The sequence below is a fragment of the Equus caballus genome, chromosome 29 (genome assembly GCF_041296265.1).
Source record: "Equus caballus isolate H_3958 breed thoroughbred chromosome 29, TB-T2T, whole genome shotgun sequence".
Taxonomy (NCBI): domain Eukaryota; kingdom Metazoa; phylum Chordata; class Mammalia; order Perissodactyla; family Equidae; genus Equus; species Equus caballus.
The window spans coordinates 37,504,123-37,524,406 of NC_091712.1; the positions used below are offsets into that span (position 1 = coordinate 37,504,123).

The following is a 20,284-nucleotide window of genomic DNA, read 5'->3' on the forward strand; positions in this document are numbered from 1 at the left end:
TCTTCCACTGTCTCTTCTTCATTGTCTCTACTTTCTCACTCACCATTCATTCCTCAACCCACTCCAATCTTCTGCCCCAACTGTGCCACTCTAAAACCACTCTTTCCAGACGCTATTTCCTAATGTCCCAGTATGTTTTTCCATTATAGGTCTTATCATGCTCCTTTCTTCTCCTTTCAAAAGTCCTCTACTTTGCTTGACCTTACTTGGTCCTCTCCTCTTGTCATTCCACAGTGACATACATCATGTCTTCAAAATCTCCCTCTCTGGACTAGCACTGATGGAATTTAGGGCCAAAATATAATATTGCCTACTGAACATTTTCAACTAAACATCCTGTAAGTATTTCATCTCATCACATTTAAACTGTAACTAGTCTCCCTGTTGGCAAATGTCTCCTTCACTCGCCCGGATCTTTGAACAGCACAGTGCAGTGGTTTTCCTCAAGGTCCTAGGAGATCCAGAGTCACTGAGGTGGGGTCAGAGCAAGACCCACGGAGAACTAACTAGGGTTTGTGTTCACTTTCTCCTTGTCTTGAACAAAAAGTTCCATATCTAACCAAATCTGAAAACCAATGGTCCAACCTATTTTGTAAACTATTAAGATTTTTATATTTTTATCTTTCCGTGTTATCTGTGGGAGAATAAACAAATATATCCAAAACAAACATTTTAAACCACTTCCTATTTGCCAGGCATTGTGCTTGGTTATTTTTGAGATGTTCTCATTTAGGTTTTTAAACATGCAGGGTAGATATTATGGTTTCCATCTTACAGTGAAACTGATCTATCTGAAGCAAAAATTTCCCCTTTCTTTTCCATTTCCTTTTCCTTTTTCTGTTCTAAGGTCACACAAATAGCAAAGCTGGGATTAAACTCAGTTTTTTTGATTTAGAGAATGAAAAATTATATAAAGTTCCTCTATTTCTAAAAACTTTTAGGGTCACATACTCCTAAGTGATGAGGTATTGGGAGTAATATTCCACATTCCTTCAACCCACAATACTATTATTTAAGCACCTAACCCTTTGTTGAGTTTTAGTTAAAAATACAGCTGTTTGCTCTACCTTAAAAAAAAAAATCTTCTTTACTACGATTATGCTTCACATTGTATGTTTGGTCCCTTTCTATTACCACACTATACAATAATTATAAGTCACACATTTATTGCACTTCACAAAGTGTGTCCCATATACATGACCCAATTTGATCTTCACAACTCTATAAAACAGGTGTGGAAGGTACTATTATCCCCAAGTACTGAGGCCTAGAAAGCTTAAGTGGTTTGCCCAGAATTACAATGTTAGTAAGTAAATGATCTAAATCCAGGTGTCCTGACACCAAATTCATCCCCTGCCCTACCATACTGCTCCTTGACTCCTTGCCACACGTTTTGAGTCTTTTTTTCTGGGTATGTTGATGTCTTACATGGAGCTATGCATTTTCTTTGTCAATGTCTTTTACGATGAATGACATATACTTGTGAGATGGCTAGAGGTGGTTGTAAAATACATTTTCTCTATGGAAGGCTAACCAGAAAATGTGGAAATTGAGATTAACTTTGGCCTCACCTCCATTCAACTAAACTGGCTAGGTTTGTGATGCTGTCTTAAATGGCTTGGCAGGGCAAAAGAATCAAGACACAATTTATTTATGACCTACTACTAAAAAAAAGTCAAATGATACAGTATGTAAAACAGAACCAACAAAAATGAAGATATCTTTTATAAGTCAGATTAAAAATGATATAAACGTGCCTTGAGACAATAGATATTTAATAAACTTGTCCAATTAATGAACGATTCAGAAGTCGTTACCTCCGCTCAAAGTTTTACCTATAACTAGGGTGACCACATCATCCAAACAGAGACACCTTTGAGAGGGAAAGTGAAAGCTATTAATTACACCACAAAACAGGCGTAACCTGAGATTGTCCCGCGCAAACCAGGAAATATGGTAACCGGACCTGAATATATTTACATACCTTAATTTCCTTCTTAAAGAGGCTAAATCAGATTTAACCTAAAGATAAAATCCAAGCAAGTGTAGAAACAGACTAATAAGGATGTTAATAACATAGATACAGAAAGCACAATTTCTAAATAAAAATTTCTCATCAGACTTCTGTTTACATTAACTCTATTCAAATGCCTACTAAAATAAAAACAAGGACATTTCCTACAATCACAACATAATTTCTCATGTGTCCATCCCAGAAATCAACAAACTAAATGACAATTATTTCAATTACTTAAACAATACAACTAATGCCATCTTTTAATGGCATGAAGCCAAAATCTGGGAAGATGTGAGCTGTTAAGGGGTTAAAATAAAAGAACAGCACTTAGCGTGATGCTGAGAATTGGGACGCGTAGAGAGCATTTACAGTGGATTACTAAGCTTCCCAAGTCACCAAAGAGGCAAAGTCCAGTAATATAAGACTCCTTTGTAGCTAACTAAAAATACATTGTCAGTGGATTTGTCCAGTTTTATGTATAAGCAATACGTCTTTCACCTGAACTAATACTAGTAGTCACATAAGCCCCTTATTGCCATGTGCTGCATTTTTTTTGCTAATCTTCAAGGATTTAGCTTCTTTGCCACATACCTCAGGGCACCAACTGATAAAGCTCTAACTCTCCATTTTTCCAGGACACCAGCAGTGCGGCCTTGCAAAAAATGAAAATCGCTCAAGAGATTTAAAGGGGAAATTTATTTTTAAAATCCTGACTTGAAGCAAAGAGGTGGATTTTTAAAAAGCTTATCTATAAAGAATCAGTTTAAATTTAAATTCTATCTTGGAACTCTTTCATGCATTCCAGCTTTAAAGTTTATCTTCTGACAGGGACTTTCTGCAAAGGTAATGGGCAGCTTTGTCAATATAATCTGGCCAAGTTTTTATTTTTCTATTTTTTTAATGTTAAACTTCTTTGATTAAAAAAAATCCCCCAAATATGTGTGCTAGATAGGGTAGCAGAAAGTTCAGCAAGCGCTAGTTCAGATTCCCATCTATGTTAATATGTCAGAAAAATACCCAGAAATAGTACTGATGAAAAGCCCATTTTGATAACCTAACATTTTGGATGCTGAATTACGATGACTGGTAACCATCTTGTCGTCTTTCTTGGCAATTAAGGCCTTTACGTTATTTCCATTTAGAAAAATAGTTTAACTAAACACTGAAAAATTATTTAAATATTAAAGACAGTCAGAAGAAGATCTATGGTTGTGGACAATATAAGTGGAACGCAGCCAGGACAACTGAAACAGAACTCACGCTTTCATCAAGCGCTCAGAGTCTACCATATGAAGACTAGGAGATGGCCTCTGGTCAACTTCTATAGATCCAAACATACTCATTTAAACATTAAGCTACTGGTTTCCTCTTGGAACAGACAGTCATAAGAAACAGGAAGGGAGTATGTCTCCCTTTTTACTGGGCTATTTTATTTATTGAAAACCCTTCATTTCACTAGTTAGTTACGAGTGCTGATGAGAAAGACTGGAAAATGAGAGTGCATTACTTTAGAGAGAGGTGAAAACAATGACAACCTTTTGTTAAAGGGACAAACCAGTAAGACTATTTATCCTTCTCTAAAGAACAAACTGTTTAAGTTCAATGAAAGATCATTTGGGGGCAAACAGCTAAGGGATTTGGGGATAGATTAAAGAAACATTCACATTAAAGTCATTAAAGCTGTGAGGACGTCCACCGCCTGTTCTTTAAAATACGGCGGTTGAACAGCAGCTCTCTAAGGTCTTTTCAGGGACTAAAATTTTCTAAAATCATGATGTCACCTCACTCCAGAGTGTGAAAGCATGCGTATGCCTCTCATCAGCCTCCATCTGAGGGGACAGGCCCGTGAAGGAGGTGTTAGGTAAGAAAGAACCCAGCCCTTGCTGACGGACCTAGGTCAAGTCACAGCTCTTCCACTTCCAGGAGCAACAGCACCAAGCCCTCAGAGTTGCTGGGAGGATGATTAATCAAATTCTGGCCAGGTCTGGCACTCATATGCACTCAATAAGTGGCAGTTGCTAATATCATTTACTGTGTGGCTTAGTACATTCAATAGCCAATGTTAGCTCAAAATAAAATTAATCAATCAATAGGATGAAAATTTGGGGAATCCTTTAGAGATTTTGGAGCATTCCATTATAAGCAAATCTCAATTATCTGTGGGCTGATTAACATTATTGGTTAGTTGTAAGAAAATTCTGGATTGTCAGTTAAATGACACAAACTAGTCTTTACTTTGTGCTTTCTATGAGAGGGCAAAGAGAAGGCCTTTTAAGCCAAAATATTCTTAGAGAAGGTATGAAACCATTGTTTTTAAGCAGAGGTAAACCATACTTTATGGTGATGCTGTCTCTTCCAGGTACTGAATGGCAAGGAGAGAGAGGGAAGGAAGCAGGAGGTTAGGAGAGGTGGAGAGGTTAGGAGAGATGAATAACTAGTAAGTGAGGGAGCTGGAATTCAGATCCAAGTCAGTCTGACGCCACAGTCCACGTTCTTTGTGGGCCTGCTCTGGGCCTATCTATCTACAGATTGTGATGTCACCATTTTTGGGGTAAAACTCTACTGTAACATTTCAGATCATTCAAATAAGAGCATAAAAACTATTTCCAGGGGCCGGCTCTGCAGCCAAGTGGTTAAGTTCATGCACTCTGCTTCGGTGGCCCAGGGTTTCACAGGTTCAGATCCTGGGCATGTACCTAGCACCACTCATCAAGCCAAGCTGAGGCGGTGTCCCACACAGCACAACCAGAAGGACCTAGATCTACAATATACAAATTTGTACTGTGGGGCTTTGGGGAGAAGAAGAAAAAAGAAAAAAGAAAAAGAAGATTGGCAACAGATGTTAGATCAGGTGACAATCTTTAAAAAAAAAACTATTTCCAAGTTTGACAGATGGATTTTGGCTTATCTTCTATATAAGGTTATATGTACAACTGTTCAATTCCACTAACATAAATAAGGAGATGCTTTCTTCTTTAGTTTTTCACAGCAGTCCTCCTTCCAAAAAACACTTAAAATATCAAGAGTAAATTTTAATAAAGTAGTCCTGTAACATTCATCTAAACCCCACAGATTCATGGTTAACAAATTAGGTCATGCAGTACATACACCAACACAAATACAAACAAAAATGTTAAACTACTCTGAAATGTACTGTTAGGCCTATCGCTGCTAAAGCTATTATAGTTATGTTTGCCGCTCCTGAACATAATCGCTCTTAATGTGTTTTCCACAAAAAACTAGTTTGTTTCTATTTTAAAGGGGTGAAAGACTAGACTCTTAGCGCTGACTAATGCGGATCATTGCCCATAAGGGGGACTGAAAGACTGTGCATAAACCACCATACTTGCATTATTACCACGACATGAAAAACAATCCTTCCTTCTGAGGGTGCATCACTGAGCCAGGCACCTTGCATACATTAGTTCACTTAATCCATTTCTAATTTAATGCAGGAAAATATAGTGGTTAAGAACATCAACTATGGCATCTCACAGCCTGGGCTGAAATTGTGACTCTTGTTCAATCACTCAGTAGGTATGTGATCTTGGGCAAGTGTATTAATTTCTCTAAACCTGTTTCTCATCTTACAGTAATAATTATAATATGTACCTTATAGAGTCGTGGTAAAGAATTAAACTGATATATAGTGTTTAGCATATAGTAGTTACTCCAAAAATGTTAACTATTACTGTTTTGCTGTTTTAAAAGTGTTATTATCATATCCCTACTTTAAAGATGAAGCACCAAAGGATTAAAGAAACTAAACAACTTGTCTTAGACCTTACCACAGATCTGCTGGATTCCAAAGCCCAAGGCTCCTTCCACCTACCATGCAGATCCCCATTTAATTAACGGTATCTTTATTGGTTCTTGTACAGATAAATGTGGGTGTTGCTGGTAAAAGCCTCGTAGGCAGGTAAAATAAAATGGGGAGATGTTTTTCTTTTATTAAAACAACGCCCTTGCTTGCTTATCTGGGTCAATGTCCACTTGCTCCTGTGACTTGGTCAGGATAAGAAGGAAGAATGAGATGGTGGCCCTCGTTCTTTTGACAAAAGACATTTTCTTGGGGCAGCTTAGATATGCCTGAGTTTGATTTACCCTTGCTGCCTTTCTTCTGTGGACATGTAAAAGAATTCTTAGATCATATGTAATCCAACTTGAGGTGTACTTGCATTTACTCATATGATTTAATACTTGGTGGGGATGAAGTGGGGTTGAAAAAGAAGTCAATGTTTAAGTTAATATCTCAATTTCCACTCTTTGTCAATGGCGTTTCCATGGGTTGCACTAGTTTTCATCCTTTCCTAGCTGCATAAAGGGCTAAAATTTAAAAGAAGGTCAAGGAAGCAGAAATTATTTTTTAACACTGTACCCATAGCTGACTCAACCTGTCACACATAAGTTGGCTAGTATGGTCCAATGAACTATCCAGGTTTCTACATTTTATGGGTTAATTCAAAATGGAACAATAACACTCACCACCTCCATAAGCAGCATCTCCATTTACTGAGCATTTACTTATGTGTCAGACACAGTACTAAATGTCTCAGCTGCTATCTCATTTAATCCTCACAAAAGTAACTCGCCCACTTTCACATAGCTAAAAAAGTCAGGATTTGAACTCAGGTTTAACTTTAGAGACAATACTGTTCATTATTTTTTTTTTGGTGAGGAAGATTGGCCCTGAGCTAACAGCTGTTGCCAATCTTCTTCTTTATGCTTGAGGAAGATTGTCACTGAGCTAATGTCTGTGCCAATCTTCCTCTATTTTATGTGGGATGCTGGCACAGCATGGCTCGATGAGCAGCACTAGATCCGTGCCTGGGATATGAACCTGCAGACAGCAGGCCGCCCAAGGGGAGCACATGAATTTAACCACTATGCCACCAGACCAGCCCGTTTATTATTTTTAAAGACTTTATAAGATAGCTGACTTTTATAAATGTTTATCTTTTGTCATTTATCTGGCTCATAACCCATCAAAACTGATACAAAAACTTCTTTTCTGTAGGCACAATCTGTGCAACTTGTAGCTGAGCCTTTTCCTCCAACCAAGGTAGTCTGAGGGACTTCTCTTCCCCAAAGTCAGGTAGATATGGAGGAAAGGCATGGACTGCTGATACAAATCTAATCTGATGGGCTTTATCCAAATTCATAATGGCTGTTGAAACAACACCAGTGACCTTCCACAGTTAAGAAGGTGATGAAAGCAACAGGACTCTGATGTGCTGAGGGCTCCGCTGCCAAGTGATGAGGTACACGATGGATAAGCGACTAACTGCTGCCAGGCAGGTCTCCAGCAGTACACATTCCAAACGCGAAGTGTGTCTGTGTGGACATGACTCTGTTGGGTATGTGACCTCGATCTTGGACAAGTCACTCTCTCAGGCTCAGTTTCTCATCCATAAATGGTGATAACAATACCTACTGGACCTATGTCACAGGTGTGTTAGGAGGAGAAAACAAGGTATGTGCAAGTGCCAGGTACCACATAAAAATCACATAATGATAAAATGTTTTTAAATGGAAATAAGAGTTGGATTTCTGTGTCTTCTTAATTTGCTGATGTTCAGTTATTAATATCAGAATTTTCATTCTACTTCTTTATATTTTAGAACAGCCAAGGGGACAGAGAAAGAATAAAGTTAGGCAGAAAAATGTGAGCATTGTCAACACTGCTTGTCAGTTAAATTAACTTTTCTACGTACGTTTGAAATTAAAAATATTGCAAAAGTATTGGTAACAAGCTGCTGTAGGTCAGAGGCATCATAGTTTACTATGTGCAAAAATTACGGGGTAGTATTTTGTAGCCAGCCTCAAAGAGGACTGCTCCTGGAGGGCAGAGCAAGGAGTGCTGAGGATCTGTATGTACAGCACCCTGAATACTTTGACACTTTTTAAGAAAGTTTAAAAGAAATTTTCAGATCAACCAGTCAACCACCGTAACCCAAAGAACCATGGACTGAAGAGCAAAGCCATTAAAGCAGAGGTCACGTCCTGTGCCCAAAGGATTGAGGGCCCTGTTTCTACAAAACTGCGGGCTATCTGTCAGTTTCTTTGGCTGAACTGATGGCATGCTAATTTGCTTACGTCGTAAAATACTTGGAATGATTTTCTGCCCACCAACAAGGCTGCCAGATCAGCCTAGATACTCAGAAACATGTCCTATCTTATTAAAGCAGAAAACACAAGGGTAAGAGACGCTACAGAAAGTAGTAGACAGCCATAACCCTAAACACTTGCAAAATGGTTCACCAGAAAGAAAACCGAGTCAGTACGGAAGGACTCCACGGGGCTGGCCATCCTCTTAAAGGCACGCCATGCTCTTGCATGCTCTTAGAAAAATGGATGTTGCCCTTTTTTGCTATCTAATATTGGCTACAAAATAGTGTGTAGTAGACTTGATAATTACAAAAATCTTATTCACAGTTTAAGATTACAGATTTTTTTAAACTGCCAGAAATTAATATGGTTAATAGAGAGCTTAGGGTCTGTGATTAGATTCCTCTTAGCCTATGAATTTTTAACATTTTCCACTGTAGAGGGGGCTTGATTATAGGTTTATGGGTTTTAGAATTAAAATTAAATTTTGTAACCACATTACAAACATATTTCCCATTAAGTTATGGGTGATTTACATCCAAAATACAGATAGAATTGCTGGCTTTGTTTACCTGTATTTTTCAATAGGACTTTGTTCAGATAGTGCCGAAAAGGATAAACTCTTACTTTTTCATGCTTGTGTTTCTCCTTTTCTTTCTCTCTCTTCTCTCTCTCTCTTTTCTCCTTCTCCCTTTCCTTCTCTTTCTTCTCCTTTTCCTTCTCTTTCTCTTTCTTTTTCTTCTTCTCCTTTTTGTCCTTTTTCCTCTCTTTCTCCTTCGGTTTGTCTTTCTCTTCAAACAGTTTTTCGGGGAGCATGGGTGACAGAGAGGGCAGCATGGCAGGCATCCTCACGGCCGCGGCGGGGCTAAACAAGGGCAGCGCCATGTCCTTTGGCGGCAACACCAGTGGGGCTGGTGCCACCTTCATCTTCTCTTCTCGACCTTTATCTTTAACTTTGTCTTTGTCTCTCTTATCTTTATCTTTTTTGCCCTTTTCTCTATCTTTCTTCTTGTCCTTATGCTTCTCTTTCTCCTTTCTCACAATTCCATCTTTCAACCTTACTTTTGGATCAACATCTTCAAATTCTTTTATTTTAAATGTATAGGGATCTGACTCCTCATCTTTGAGAAACTCCTTCCACGGATGCTTGGTTTCCTTCTCTTTCTCCTTCTCTTTCACTTTATCCTTCTCTCTGTTTTTGTCCTTGCTTTTGTCTCTTTCCCTCTCCTTATCGCGCTGCTTCTCTTTCTTTTTCATTTTAGTCTTCAGTTCCTTTTTCAACTTCTTTTTGACTTCCACTGATGAAGGCAGTTTGGTTTTCTCCTCATACACCTTGTGCAGAGGCTCGGGAGTGGGAGGAGAAACTGAAGGAGAAGAGATATAAGGAAAGTTGGGAGGCATATTTGAAGGTGTTCCCAGTTTTGCTTTACGTACAACCTCATCAATGGAGGCATCCATGGTCCATGAATTATCAGAACTTGAAGTTCCGCCTGAATGAGGCAGCGGAGTGGAGCCTGACTTGGTGAAATTGTTTGCGGAAGTGGACGCTTTGGGAGTAGTACATTCTGAACCTGAAATTCTCTTAGGGCTGGTAAAAATGTCGCCTTCGGATTCTGATCCAGAAGAAAATTCGAAAGGATCTGGCTCTCGTTCAGCACAAGCTCGTGCGATCACAGCATCAATAGAGTCATCAATTGTTTTATCGGTCACGACAGCCTTTTTCGGCTGATTCTCATTGTTCAGCTTCCCAGCATCAGGGGGTGTTTGTATTTGTTTTACCTGAATGGCCTCTTTACTGATTTTTTCACTCACTGTAGCTAAAGGAGTCCTGTTTGGGGTTTCAGGTCTGACAGGTGCTTGGGGAACATGAGTCATAACCTTGGGGCTCTTGGGGCTTTTAGGGCTTTTAGAACGTCCAGGAGATTTCTTTTCTTTGGATATAGTTTTTGGTGACCGAATAGGACTTCCGACCATTGCTGGTGACTGAGTAGATTTAGGTGACTTAATCTTCTGTCCTGGAGAACTAGTTTTAGTCTTTGTTTTAGGTGTAAATGACTTTGTTTCTAATGGTTTTGCAGTTGGCATTTGCGATTTTGCAACCGGAGCTAACATTGGTGGCTCTGGCGACGGAGGTGCTAGGTCTGTATTGTCCTGTACATGCACTGGAGAAAGCATTGGTGGAATCTTTTGGGTATTGATTGAGCTGAGTGGTTCTCGAGCTTCCAATAATACTATGTCCAGGGTGTCCCCTTTGGTGCTTAATAGTCGTGGTCGCTTCATGGCAGGCATTTCTTCAGCTTCAGGACTATCCAATGGTCTCTTACCCAAGAAATTCTCATCATTAATAATTTCCTCCTCCTCCAGTTCATCGTCTTCCTCCAAGGGAACCTGCATGGCTTCTGCTGATGTACCGCCATCAGTGGGCACCTGCTCTTCTTCTTCTTCTGGTAAAAGAAGAAAAAAGAAGCGTTACTGGAATATAAAAAAAATCTGACAAATAAAACCAATACTTCAAACATGATTTCTAGGAAAGAAATGAAATTCTTGACAGTGTTTAGAAAGTAGAGCGGTAAGTGTTCACTGATCTTCCAAAGGTGCACCGTCCTTCTTTGAAGAGTAGCAATCAGTGACAGCACATAAATAAGCCGACTGTTCTCCTTTTAAGGGGTTTGGCCCCACTTTTAGGATCTGGAGTTGGCTAAGTTTTTCCCCTTTGTCTTCTGCTTCCTTAATTAATTCTTTTCCTAACCTGACTAAATACTGTCTTTCTCTTTCCCTTTTCCTCTTATGTACACGCACACACACACATCTCTCTAAAAATCAAGAGATGAGTTATTATGTGACTACTATCCTCAGAAATGACAGAAAGGCATACATTTTTTAGGACTTTTATAACAAATTCTAATTCTTGGAGTTTGGAAAATGCAAGCCTCGGACCCAGACATAATTCGCATACTACCTGTGTCTTCTATTTTGCTTGCTTGATGTCGGCCACTTTGAGAGGCGGTATGGTGCAATGGAACACCCGCCGGCTGTGGCATAAGAAAGATGGCGTTGCAGTTAGTGTTCTGGCACTACAGAGCAAAAGGCCTTAGGCAGTCTCTTAACCTCTCTGAGCCTGCTTCATGACCTTTCAAAAGGGGCTAATGTTACTTGCCCTGCCTACTTGACTGAGTTGCTGTAAGATCAGATTATTTCTTTCTACACATATTAACTAAGCATATACCATGCATAATGCACAATGATAAGGGCTGAAAGAGCTTCTGGCATAAATCACAACCTAAAAGAGCTTACAGTTCAGCAGGGGACACAGTGTAAGTGTCTGGCACATAGAAAGTGAGTAGGGTCTCAATAAAGACGAAGTGCTACAGCAGTTCCAAGGAGAAAGAGATGACCGCGATGCCAGCGATCTGGAGAAGACTCGCTGACGAAGCTGCATTTTGGCTATCTGGAGACGGGGAGTAGTAAAGTGCAGGGTGAAGGAGCAGATGACAAAAAGACGGAGATGGAACAACGGAAGTGTGGAAGAACCAGGGAATAATTTGCCTGGGAAGTAGGTGCAAGATGGGGAATAGTAGAAAGTAAGCTTACTCAGGGTGCATCCAGATCCTAGAAGGTTTTTTTTTTTTTTTTAAAGATTTTATTTTTTCCTTTTTCTCCCCAAAGCCCCCCGGTACATAGTTGTATATTCTTTGTTGTGGGTCCTTCTAGTTGTGGCATGTGGGACGCCGCCTCAGCATGGTCTGACGAGCAGTTCCATGTCCGCGCCCAGGATTCGAACCAACGAAACACTGGGCCGCCTGCAGCAGAGCGCGTGAACTTAACTGCTCGGCCACGGGGCCAGCCCCCCTAGAAGGTTTTTTTTAAAAAAATTTTATTGAGGTCATGTTGACTTTTAACATTGTGTAAATTTCAGGTGTACATTATTATATTTCAGTCTCTATATAGACTGCATTGTGTTCCATCAATACTCAGACTTTAGAAGTTTTGAATTCCAGAAAAACAAACATGATCTTTATTCAACTTAGTTTGGAATTACTGAAGACTTTTAGCCAAGAGAGAAAAATGACTGGGGTATATGTTAGCATAATTATTCTGGCAAAAACACATAGGATAAACAGCAGGTAATGATACTAATGAAGAGGTGACAAAGTAGGCGTTACGGAAATGACATAGGTAAGCGACAGTAAGGGTCTGAACTGGAACAGTGGTAACAAACAGGAAGCGGCAGAGGTAGACGATATTTTGAAGACAGAATGAGTAGAAATTGATAAATGGTTAGGTATAAGAGCAGAGGGAGGATTCAAACACAATTTCAAGGCTTTGAGCCTGGTGAGTGACAAATGAAGTCATTAACAGAAATAGGAAATAAAGAAACAGAGAAGGAAGATGATTATTTATTAGCTCAATCCCAAGACACAGAGTTTGAGGAATAGTTAGTGATGTGTGGCAGGGAGCTGAAAATATACTAAAATTCAGAAACCAGGACAGAGTCTGTGAGAGAGAGATCTTTGTGGAGATAAATGAAATCACAATAATGGATAATGTTAGCAAGGGAGAAATAAGGGGTAGTCAAGTTCAGATATTCTGAGGAAATCTACATATAAAGATAAGAGGAAGAAGATTTAAAGAAATACATGGGGGAATGAGGAGATGTCAAAGAGATCAAGGGACAACGAGTTTTCAAGAGGAGGACTAGTGAACAAGGTCAAATGCTTAAGAGGTCAAGGAGAACGAAGGCTCACGGCAGAAGTCACTCCATAAGAGCTTTACGGGGTGAACAGGGAACGAATGATGTAATGTATATGAAAGCACTGTGAAAACTAGAAAGGACAAGGCAAATTCGAGACACACTTCTTGCTACCATTACTTGAGAAGGACACCATCATCCATCCAGTTACCCAAGTCAGAAACCATTCCAGACTACTTCTTTCCCCTCTTCCTCCACATCTGAATTGTCCGTTTTCTTCTGTACCTCCTTTAACGTGCTTTCCCCAATGCTACTGTAGTTCAAATCCTCGGCGCCCCTTCTCTGTAGCACTGCAACAGCCTTCTAACTATTCTCTCTGCCTCCAGTCCCATCTACTTCACAACCATTTTTACCACTGCCCACAGTGATCTTCTGAAAACACAAATCTGAGTGTGTGACTCCCCATCTTAAAACCCTTTCGTTGGTCCCTGCAGCACTGGTTTGCAAAAGGTGCTCCCTGGAGCCTGAGGGTTTTGTGGAACCCCTTTTGAGGCACTGCACAGTAGAGACTGGGTCCCCTATTCTCTATTCAATGGAATAAACCTCTAAGTTTATCTGTTTTCCATGCTGAGCTTCCACAAAAACTATCAAAGATCACTACTGTAAAATCTAACCGTCTAACTTCCCCGGCATGACCTGCAGGGCGCTCCGTCATCGAGCTCAGTGATTAAGCTCACCTTCCCGTGAGCCCCCGAGCACTCCACCCATTCCAGCCTCGCAGACTTCTCTGTGGTTCCTCCAGCACACGGCGCTCCGTCATCGAGCTCAGTGATTAAGCTCACCTTCCCGTGAGCCCCCGAGCACTCCACCCATTCCAGCCTCGCAGACTTCTCTGTGGTTCCTCCAGCACACGGCGCTCCGTCTCCCTTCTGCACCTCGGCGTGTGCAACTAACTCCCGTGGCCTGCAGTCCTCGGCCCTCCTGACTCTTGGGTGACTAGCTCTTCTCAGACGCCAATCAAATGTTCTCTCTTCTGTGACGCTTTTTCTTAGCAGCTAGAAATGGCCATCCTCCCTCCGGCTCTACTGTATCCTGATTACATAAGCAACAAAGAAAGTCTAGAGTGTTTATTATCCGGCCCTTTACAGAGGTTTTCTGACTCCTGTCCTAGACCGACCCTATTCAGATAATTTGAACACTTCCTTCCATCCTCATGTTTATTAGAATGACAAGACAGACTTCAAATCTGCTCAACTGCTAACAGGCAAACATACGAAAAAATCAGAAAGAAGACAGCTTTAGGATATTCTCCAAGTGAATGAATGAAAAGGTTTGGAACACTGACTAGTGCTATATTTCTAAATTCCAAAGAACCTCCTCTTACCCCACAGGGGTTCATAAATCCTAATGATGCCAAAGCAGAGACAGGTTTAGCCTGGGCAGCATCACCAGCCTCCAGAACACGTTTTAGTGTGCCTTGTTCTTTTCACTCTGGAGGCTAATCTGGATCCAGATGGGCCGTGAGAGAGGGAGTCCCCGGGGCCCTAGGTGGACATACTGGGAGGGCAGAGGATTGCTCTAACGTAAGCAGTCCCCACAAAGGGGGCTCCCAGGACCAAAAGTAAGACAGTTACAAGGCCTCTTTTATAGCTAGAACAACTTGAAAATTTGGGTTTTCTATACAGTGTATTTAAGACACATTTTGCTCGTGTGCAATTCTATCAAATTGGAACTGACAAGATGACTGCCAGACAGGCATTGGAACCGAAGGAAATACGTCAGGTTGGGTTATGAAAAACTGTACTACTTTCCTGCAAATCCTTTGGAAAACAGATACATTTGTTTGGAATTTGGAGCTCAAGCACCTCAGAAAAATATCAAAAAAATGAATGATAGTTGTTTATGTTTAAGTAAAAAATAAATCAACATAAAGCTTGATTCAAAGTGGGTCTCCACAAGATATAAGGGGGTTATTTGTTTTTGTTACTTTATTTTTATTGTTTATTTTCATTTTTTGTTTATTTCAAGTCCTGGCTGCTAACCTGTATGCATCTAGAAGCTTTACATTGTTTAGAGGAATATAAATGAATTATAAAACTAAACTACTAAAGGGGCTGGCCCCGTGGCCGAGTGGTTAAGTTTGCGCGCTCCGCTGCAGGCAGCCCAGTGTTTCGTTGGTTCGAATCCTGGGCGTGGACATGGCACTGCTCATCAGACCACGCTGAGTCAGCGTCCCACATGCCACAACTAGAAGAACCCACAACGAAGAATATACAACTATGTACCGGGGGGCTTTGGGGAGAAAAAGGAAATAATAAAATCTTTAAAAAAAAAAAAAAAACTAAACTACTAGAAGTGCTGATTTTAGGAATATTTAAAATACAAATGTTTCTTGTTTTTATTAGTTTAATTTACAATTTTTTTTATGTTTAAAGATTTTATAAGAAAGCTTCAACTGCAGCATCAAAATTAATCAAAATGAAAAGAGAATTTTTCTGGAAGAGAAAGCCTTAAACTTCAATAAGAACAGGAAAAGTGTGAAGATATTTTCTGAATCAGAAATTACCTGATACACACCAGAGAATACAGCAATGCATATATAAGGCATAAAGCATAACAACGAATGAACACCTGTGAAACCACCACCCAACTGCAGAAACAGAGCATCAGCAATATCACTGAACCCCCTTGGCTCCTTTCCGATAAGCCTCCGCTTTCTCCACTCCCATTGCCATCGCCCATCTTGATTTTTATACCTTCTATTCCCTTGTTTCCTGTAACGTTTTACCACATTTCTATGTAGTTGGCTTGTTTTTGAACTTTATATAAGTTGTATCACACTACAACGTTCTTTAGCTTTCTCACCCAACATGTGTTTCTGAGATTCGCCTGTGCTGATGCAGGCACCTGGAATTCATTGGTTTTCACTGCTGTAAAAATGTACCACGCATATGAATCCACTCTCCCGGTATGAAAGTTTCCCACTTGAGTGAATATATTTTATTTTTAAAACATTACAAAATTCAAATAAATGAATACAGTTGATTGAGCTTATGCTTGCTCAAACACAGACTTAATTGATGATTATGCAAAATGAGCTTCTGGTTTTTTATTACATGAATAACTTAATTCTGTGTTCTAAGAGTTTGGAATAAGATAAATATATGATGGCTATTGAATGGTTTATCCTTTACTACCACCCAAACTCCCACCTGAAGGTTAATTTCAGTTTGATAATAGATGAATGGCAATAAAGTATTCTTTGTGTCTATGTGTATAATAAGCATCATTTACCAATAACCTGTAAAATATCTTAAAAGTGTTTTAGCATTTTCCTATACTCATCCATGGAAACAGTTTTACTATAAAATAGCATATAATTTGGTTAACAGAAATTTAATATTACAAGATACTTGAGATCTTTTGATATATTATTACATAAATGCATAAAAATAGTAACAAAATCTTGGATCACAAGCTCTTTCTAATTTAACACAAATATAGACATAAGAAGAAAAGCTGTGTTCCAAAGTCAAAAGGGAAATGCTATATGATATGACAAGTATTTTAAAGATTTTAAAGATTTCCAGAGAACTAAAAACTCATTTTCTACTGTTTCAGTATTTTGAAAGTGGACGAAAGGAATCTCCTGTATCGACATGACAAACAAATATGGGGGGAAAAACTAGTTTAAGGAAGACTATTAGTTGTGAGATGTTAAACAAGTTTCTCAAGTTCTTAGTACTTTATTTCCTTGATCCAGAAGATGCAGGACATTAGTCATCACTGAACTTGTGAGTATAGTGAAAATTAATTGCTAATTAGAGTTCAATAAGTACTCAAATTACTAAGTAATAATACAGGTCAATAACAGAGATATACAGTGTAAAGTCAGCCTTGCAATCCTTTTTGAGAAGATTAAAAAATCAACTCCCCTCACTATAATCTCTCTAACACCATATAACAACAGCATCAGTCCAGAGTTAGCATCTACAGGTCAAGTGGGTATCACCTCAGCATCGGCCCTCATAACTCCATCCTGCAACGAGCCATCTAGAGCCGTGGGGAGACTCGTTAAGGAGAACAGACGTTTTAGTAAGGGAAGCTGGTTCTGGATAACTGTTAATGCTTATGCTGCTAAAGGTATAGTAAAGAATTATTTACAAAACCAATGTTTGCTTTTCTGCTTATGTCAAAATTTGGCTCAAGTTAACAGTGATAAGAGTTTTGATTTATCTTTTCTTTTGCCTGAGAATTTATTCAAAATTATGATATTTGTTATAAACTGATCATTAGCACTGCCATAAATTATGATATAACTACTGCGCTTCCAGGAGGAAAAAGAGGACACTAACAATGAGAAAAGCCATGAAGAACCACACTTAAACCAGGCGTAGGAGCCTCTATTTGCAAAAAAATGTTAACTTACTGGTAAAAAGATTCATGTCCACTATCAACAACCTTATTCTTCATATAAATTCACTAAAATGTGAATGTTATAATTCAATCTAAGGAAAAACCTGCCACATTAAGAGGTAACTTTTCATTCTGCCAAATGTGTTACATACACAGTATGCTTTCTCAGTTGTCAAAAAAGAGAAATGATGGAAAAAAATGTGAATGACTCAGCACAAACTTATCACCACAGAAATACAATTCAGAACAGATGCTTCATTGGTAGGAGAATATCTTACCATAAGGGAAAGGAGGGAGACAGAGGTGATCTCTAAGGCATCTTCTCATTTAAACAATCAATGGTTCCAAGTCAGCAGTTGGTTGTAAAATTATTTTTTAAATTTTTTAACTTGAAATAATTTCAAACTTATACAAAAGTTGACAGAATATTACAAAGAACTCATGAATACCCTTCACCCATAGTCACCAAATTAACATTTTCCTTCAGTATGTGACTGTATGAACAATTGCCAAATTCTCTTTTAATTACATATAATAAATAAAATGGATCCAAGTTAACGTCCATCTTTTAAAGACTTCGCAAATGTTGATGGGCCAAGGTCAGGGTGGGGCAACGCTGCCAACTCCATTCCAATTCTCCTTCCTTAACGACACAAATAAATACTCCATACTCACTACATTCCCCAGAGGAGTAATGAGAAAAACATGCCTCTTTCCCAAACTTCTCCGACAAAAACAAAACAAGGCAATAAGGTCTGAACACACCAAAAGGATTTTTTAGGAGTTAATTCTAAGCTACTATAAATATTGACTTAGTACAAAATATCTTTTTAACTAGAATAGTAAATACCTTTAAAGAAACACTATAATCTAAAAAGCCCATGGACATTAGGGAAAAAAAAGGAAATTGTTTGCATATGGCATGAAAGCTTTTTATCTCATTAACTACACAGATGCATGCCACTTTACAATTCAGTGGCATGATCTCAAACTAAGCAGAAAATATACTTGTGCTTCTAAACTGTAAATACAGGGACAATAAAACGCTATCTGCATATATTTCACCAGAAATTGAATGTATTTAAAAGTAGATGTCTTCTGAGTTTCCTTGGAGAGATACAAGCAGAAATTAATTTCCAGCAATGAGGACACAAATTTCCCTATTTTCCTATTAGTTTATGCATCCCACTGTTTTTATAAAGAGACCTCTTTTACTAACAAGTATGAAAGGATTCATTTAAAATACATATTTTTTCAAGAAACACCTTTCTCTTTGTCTGGATATTAGGTATATTTATTGTAACCAGTTCCTTGAAGTAATGTAACACTACTAATATTCATTCACTCCTCACTCATTCATTCATTCATCTATTAAGTGCCTTCTGAATACTACTGCGGCAAGCACTATGTTAGATCCTAGGAATATAAAGTTGAATAAGACATGATTTCCTATCCTTAAGAATCAACTACATTTTGTGGTCATCAGTTCAAGTGCTGTGGCAGGGACTGGCACAAGGTACATATGTAGCCACATCCACGGATATGAGGACAGAAGTCCCAATGTCGACTAGAAAGGGGGTTGGACTGAAACTACATCTGGGATCTGTACCAGTACCATGATTCAACCTAGCACAGCCCATTTACTTTCCCAAACCTAAGGATTCTCATCTGCAAAGTAAAAGTATTGACAACTGACCTCCCACTTCTAAGGGATGAAGATCTTTATTATTAGGGCCACCTCTACACATAGTTGACCAGGCATGTTGGACGATCTAAAGGGCAGGACAGAACTATTTCTGTCCCTAAATATCTCAGTGACCACATGCAACAGTGCTTGGCATTCTGACCACTTGATTTATGTCTTGGATAAAGGCAATATCTCTAAAATGCTGTGCCAAAATATTTTTAAGACTGTAAAGCCAGCAAATGAACAATTCTATCCTGCTTCTTGAGGTGAGGAGACTCTGAGAAAATGGAACATAAGTAAAATAATTTGATGGAACGCTGAGGATTAAAAGGGTTTGGAACACAGAAGCCTGGCAGGAGGGTAAGGCTGGGCGGGCTGCCACTGAGGGGAGGAGTCTGGGGCAGTTGGAAAATGACAGGCAGACACGGGATGCCTGGGAAAGAGACCAAGAGTAGCAATACAAGGATAACCCCTTTCAACATTTTATTTTTTAGTTCTAATGAAGCTGAAGAAATTTTTTTAATCCCATCTATGTCCCCTCATAAAATATTTTTAAAATTTTCCTGTCTATAATGTAACAGAAAAAACACACCTCAACATATGTAAGTGGATAGGTATTTTTTAAATAAACCTATTTACTTAAAAAAATGAAATTACTAACAAAGACAAGACAATTAGGCAATGACAATTCATACAGTACAACCAATCAATAACACAATAAATTAACAGCAGAGTGAAGATGATGCGTTATAAATACCTACATACACACTGAACTGTAAAAAAGCACTATTTCACTAACATTCTGCACAATAAAAACCTAAAGTGCTATATAAGCAAGGCAACCTGAAATGACACCTAGTATTATAAATGGCCTAATCTATATGTTAATACTGTTGTATCACATAACTGCAGCAAGACGAAGATAACAATATGACTTTGGGGTTTCTATGGCTACACCCTGGGCTAGCGTGCCTGAAAGGGCCGGCTGCTGACACCACACGAGCATTCTGAGGGCTCCTTTTTGGTTATTTATGATATGATTTATGATAACGACAACATCTCCTATTTTCTCTCCTCCTCAGATACAATAAATTGCTATCGTTAATCACCCTTCTCGGTTCAACTATGATTACAATAGCATAATAGGGCCTTGCTATGGTAATACTGTGGATTTTTTTTAAAAGAAATAAATACAAGGAGATCTCTTCAGACAATGTCGATATCGCTAATATTTTAATCATCTTCCTTTAAGTCTTTCAGAATAAACTCCATTACAACTAAGATTCCATATCCAGGTTGTAAGCCCTCCGTACAAATCAAATTCATAATCAAGCCCCCCACATTCACAAATCACGACGACTATGAT

The 20,284-nt window shown here is 38.9% G+C and overlaps 1 protein-coding gene across 5 annotated transcripts in view; it reads right to left on the reverse strand.

The window, feature by feature from the left end:
• Positions 1 to 20,284, reverse strand: part of TAF3 (TATA-box binding protein associated factor 3) — a 179,217-nt gene that overhangs the window by 38,117 nt on the left and 120,816 nt on the right. For 3 of the 5 annotated variants that reach the window (XR_002804919.2, XR_002804918.2, XM_003364333.5), the window contains exon 3: positions 8,753 to 10,569. Coding sequence is in view for 2 of the 5 variants with exons in the window: in XM_003364333.5 (XP_003364381.2) it covers positions 8,753 to 10,569 (1,817 nt within the window). In the remaining 3 variants the exon portion in view is untranslated. Of the gene's footprint in view, positions 1 to 8,697; positions 10,570 to 20,284 lie in introns of all 5 variants that reach the window. The other 2 variants (XR_011433856.1, XM_070254839.1) reach the window with 2 other exon arrangements.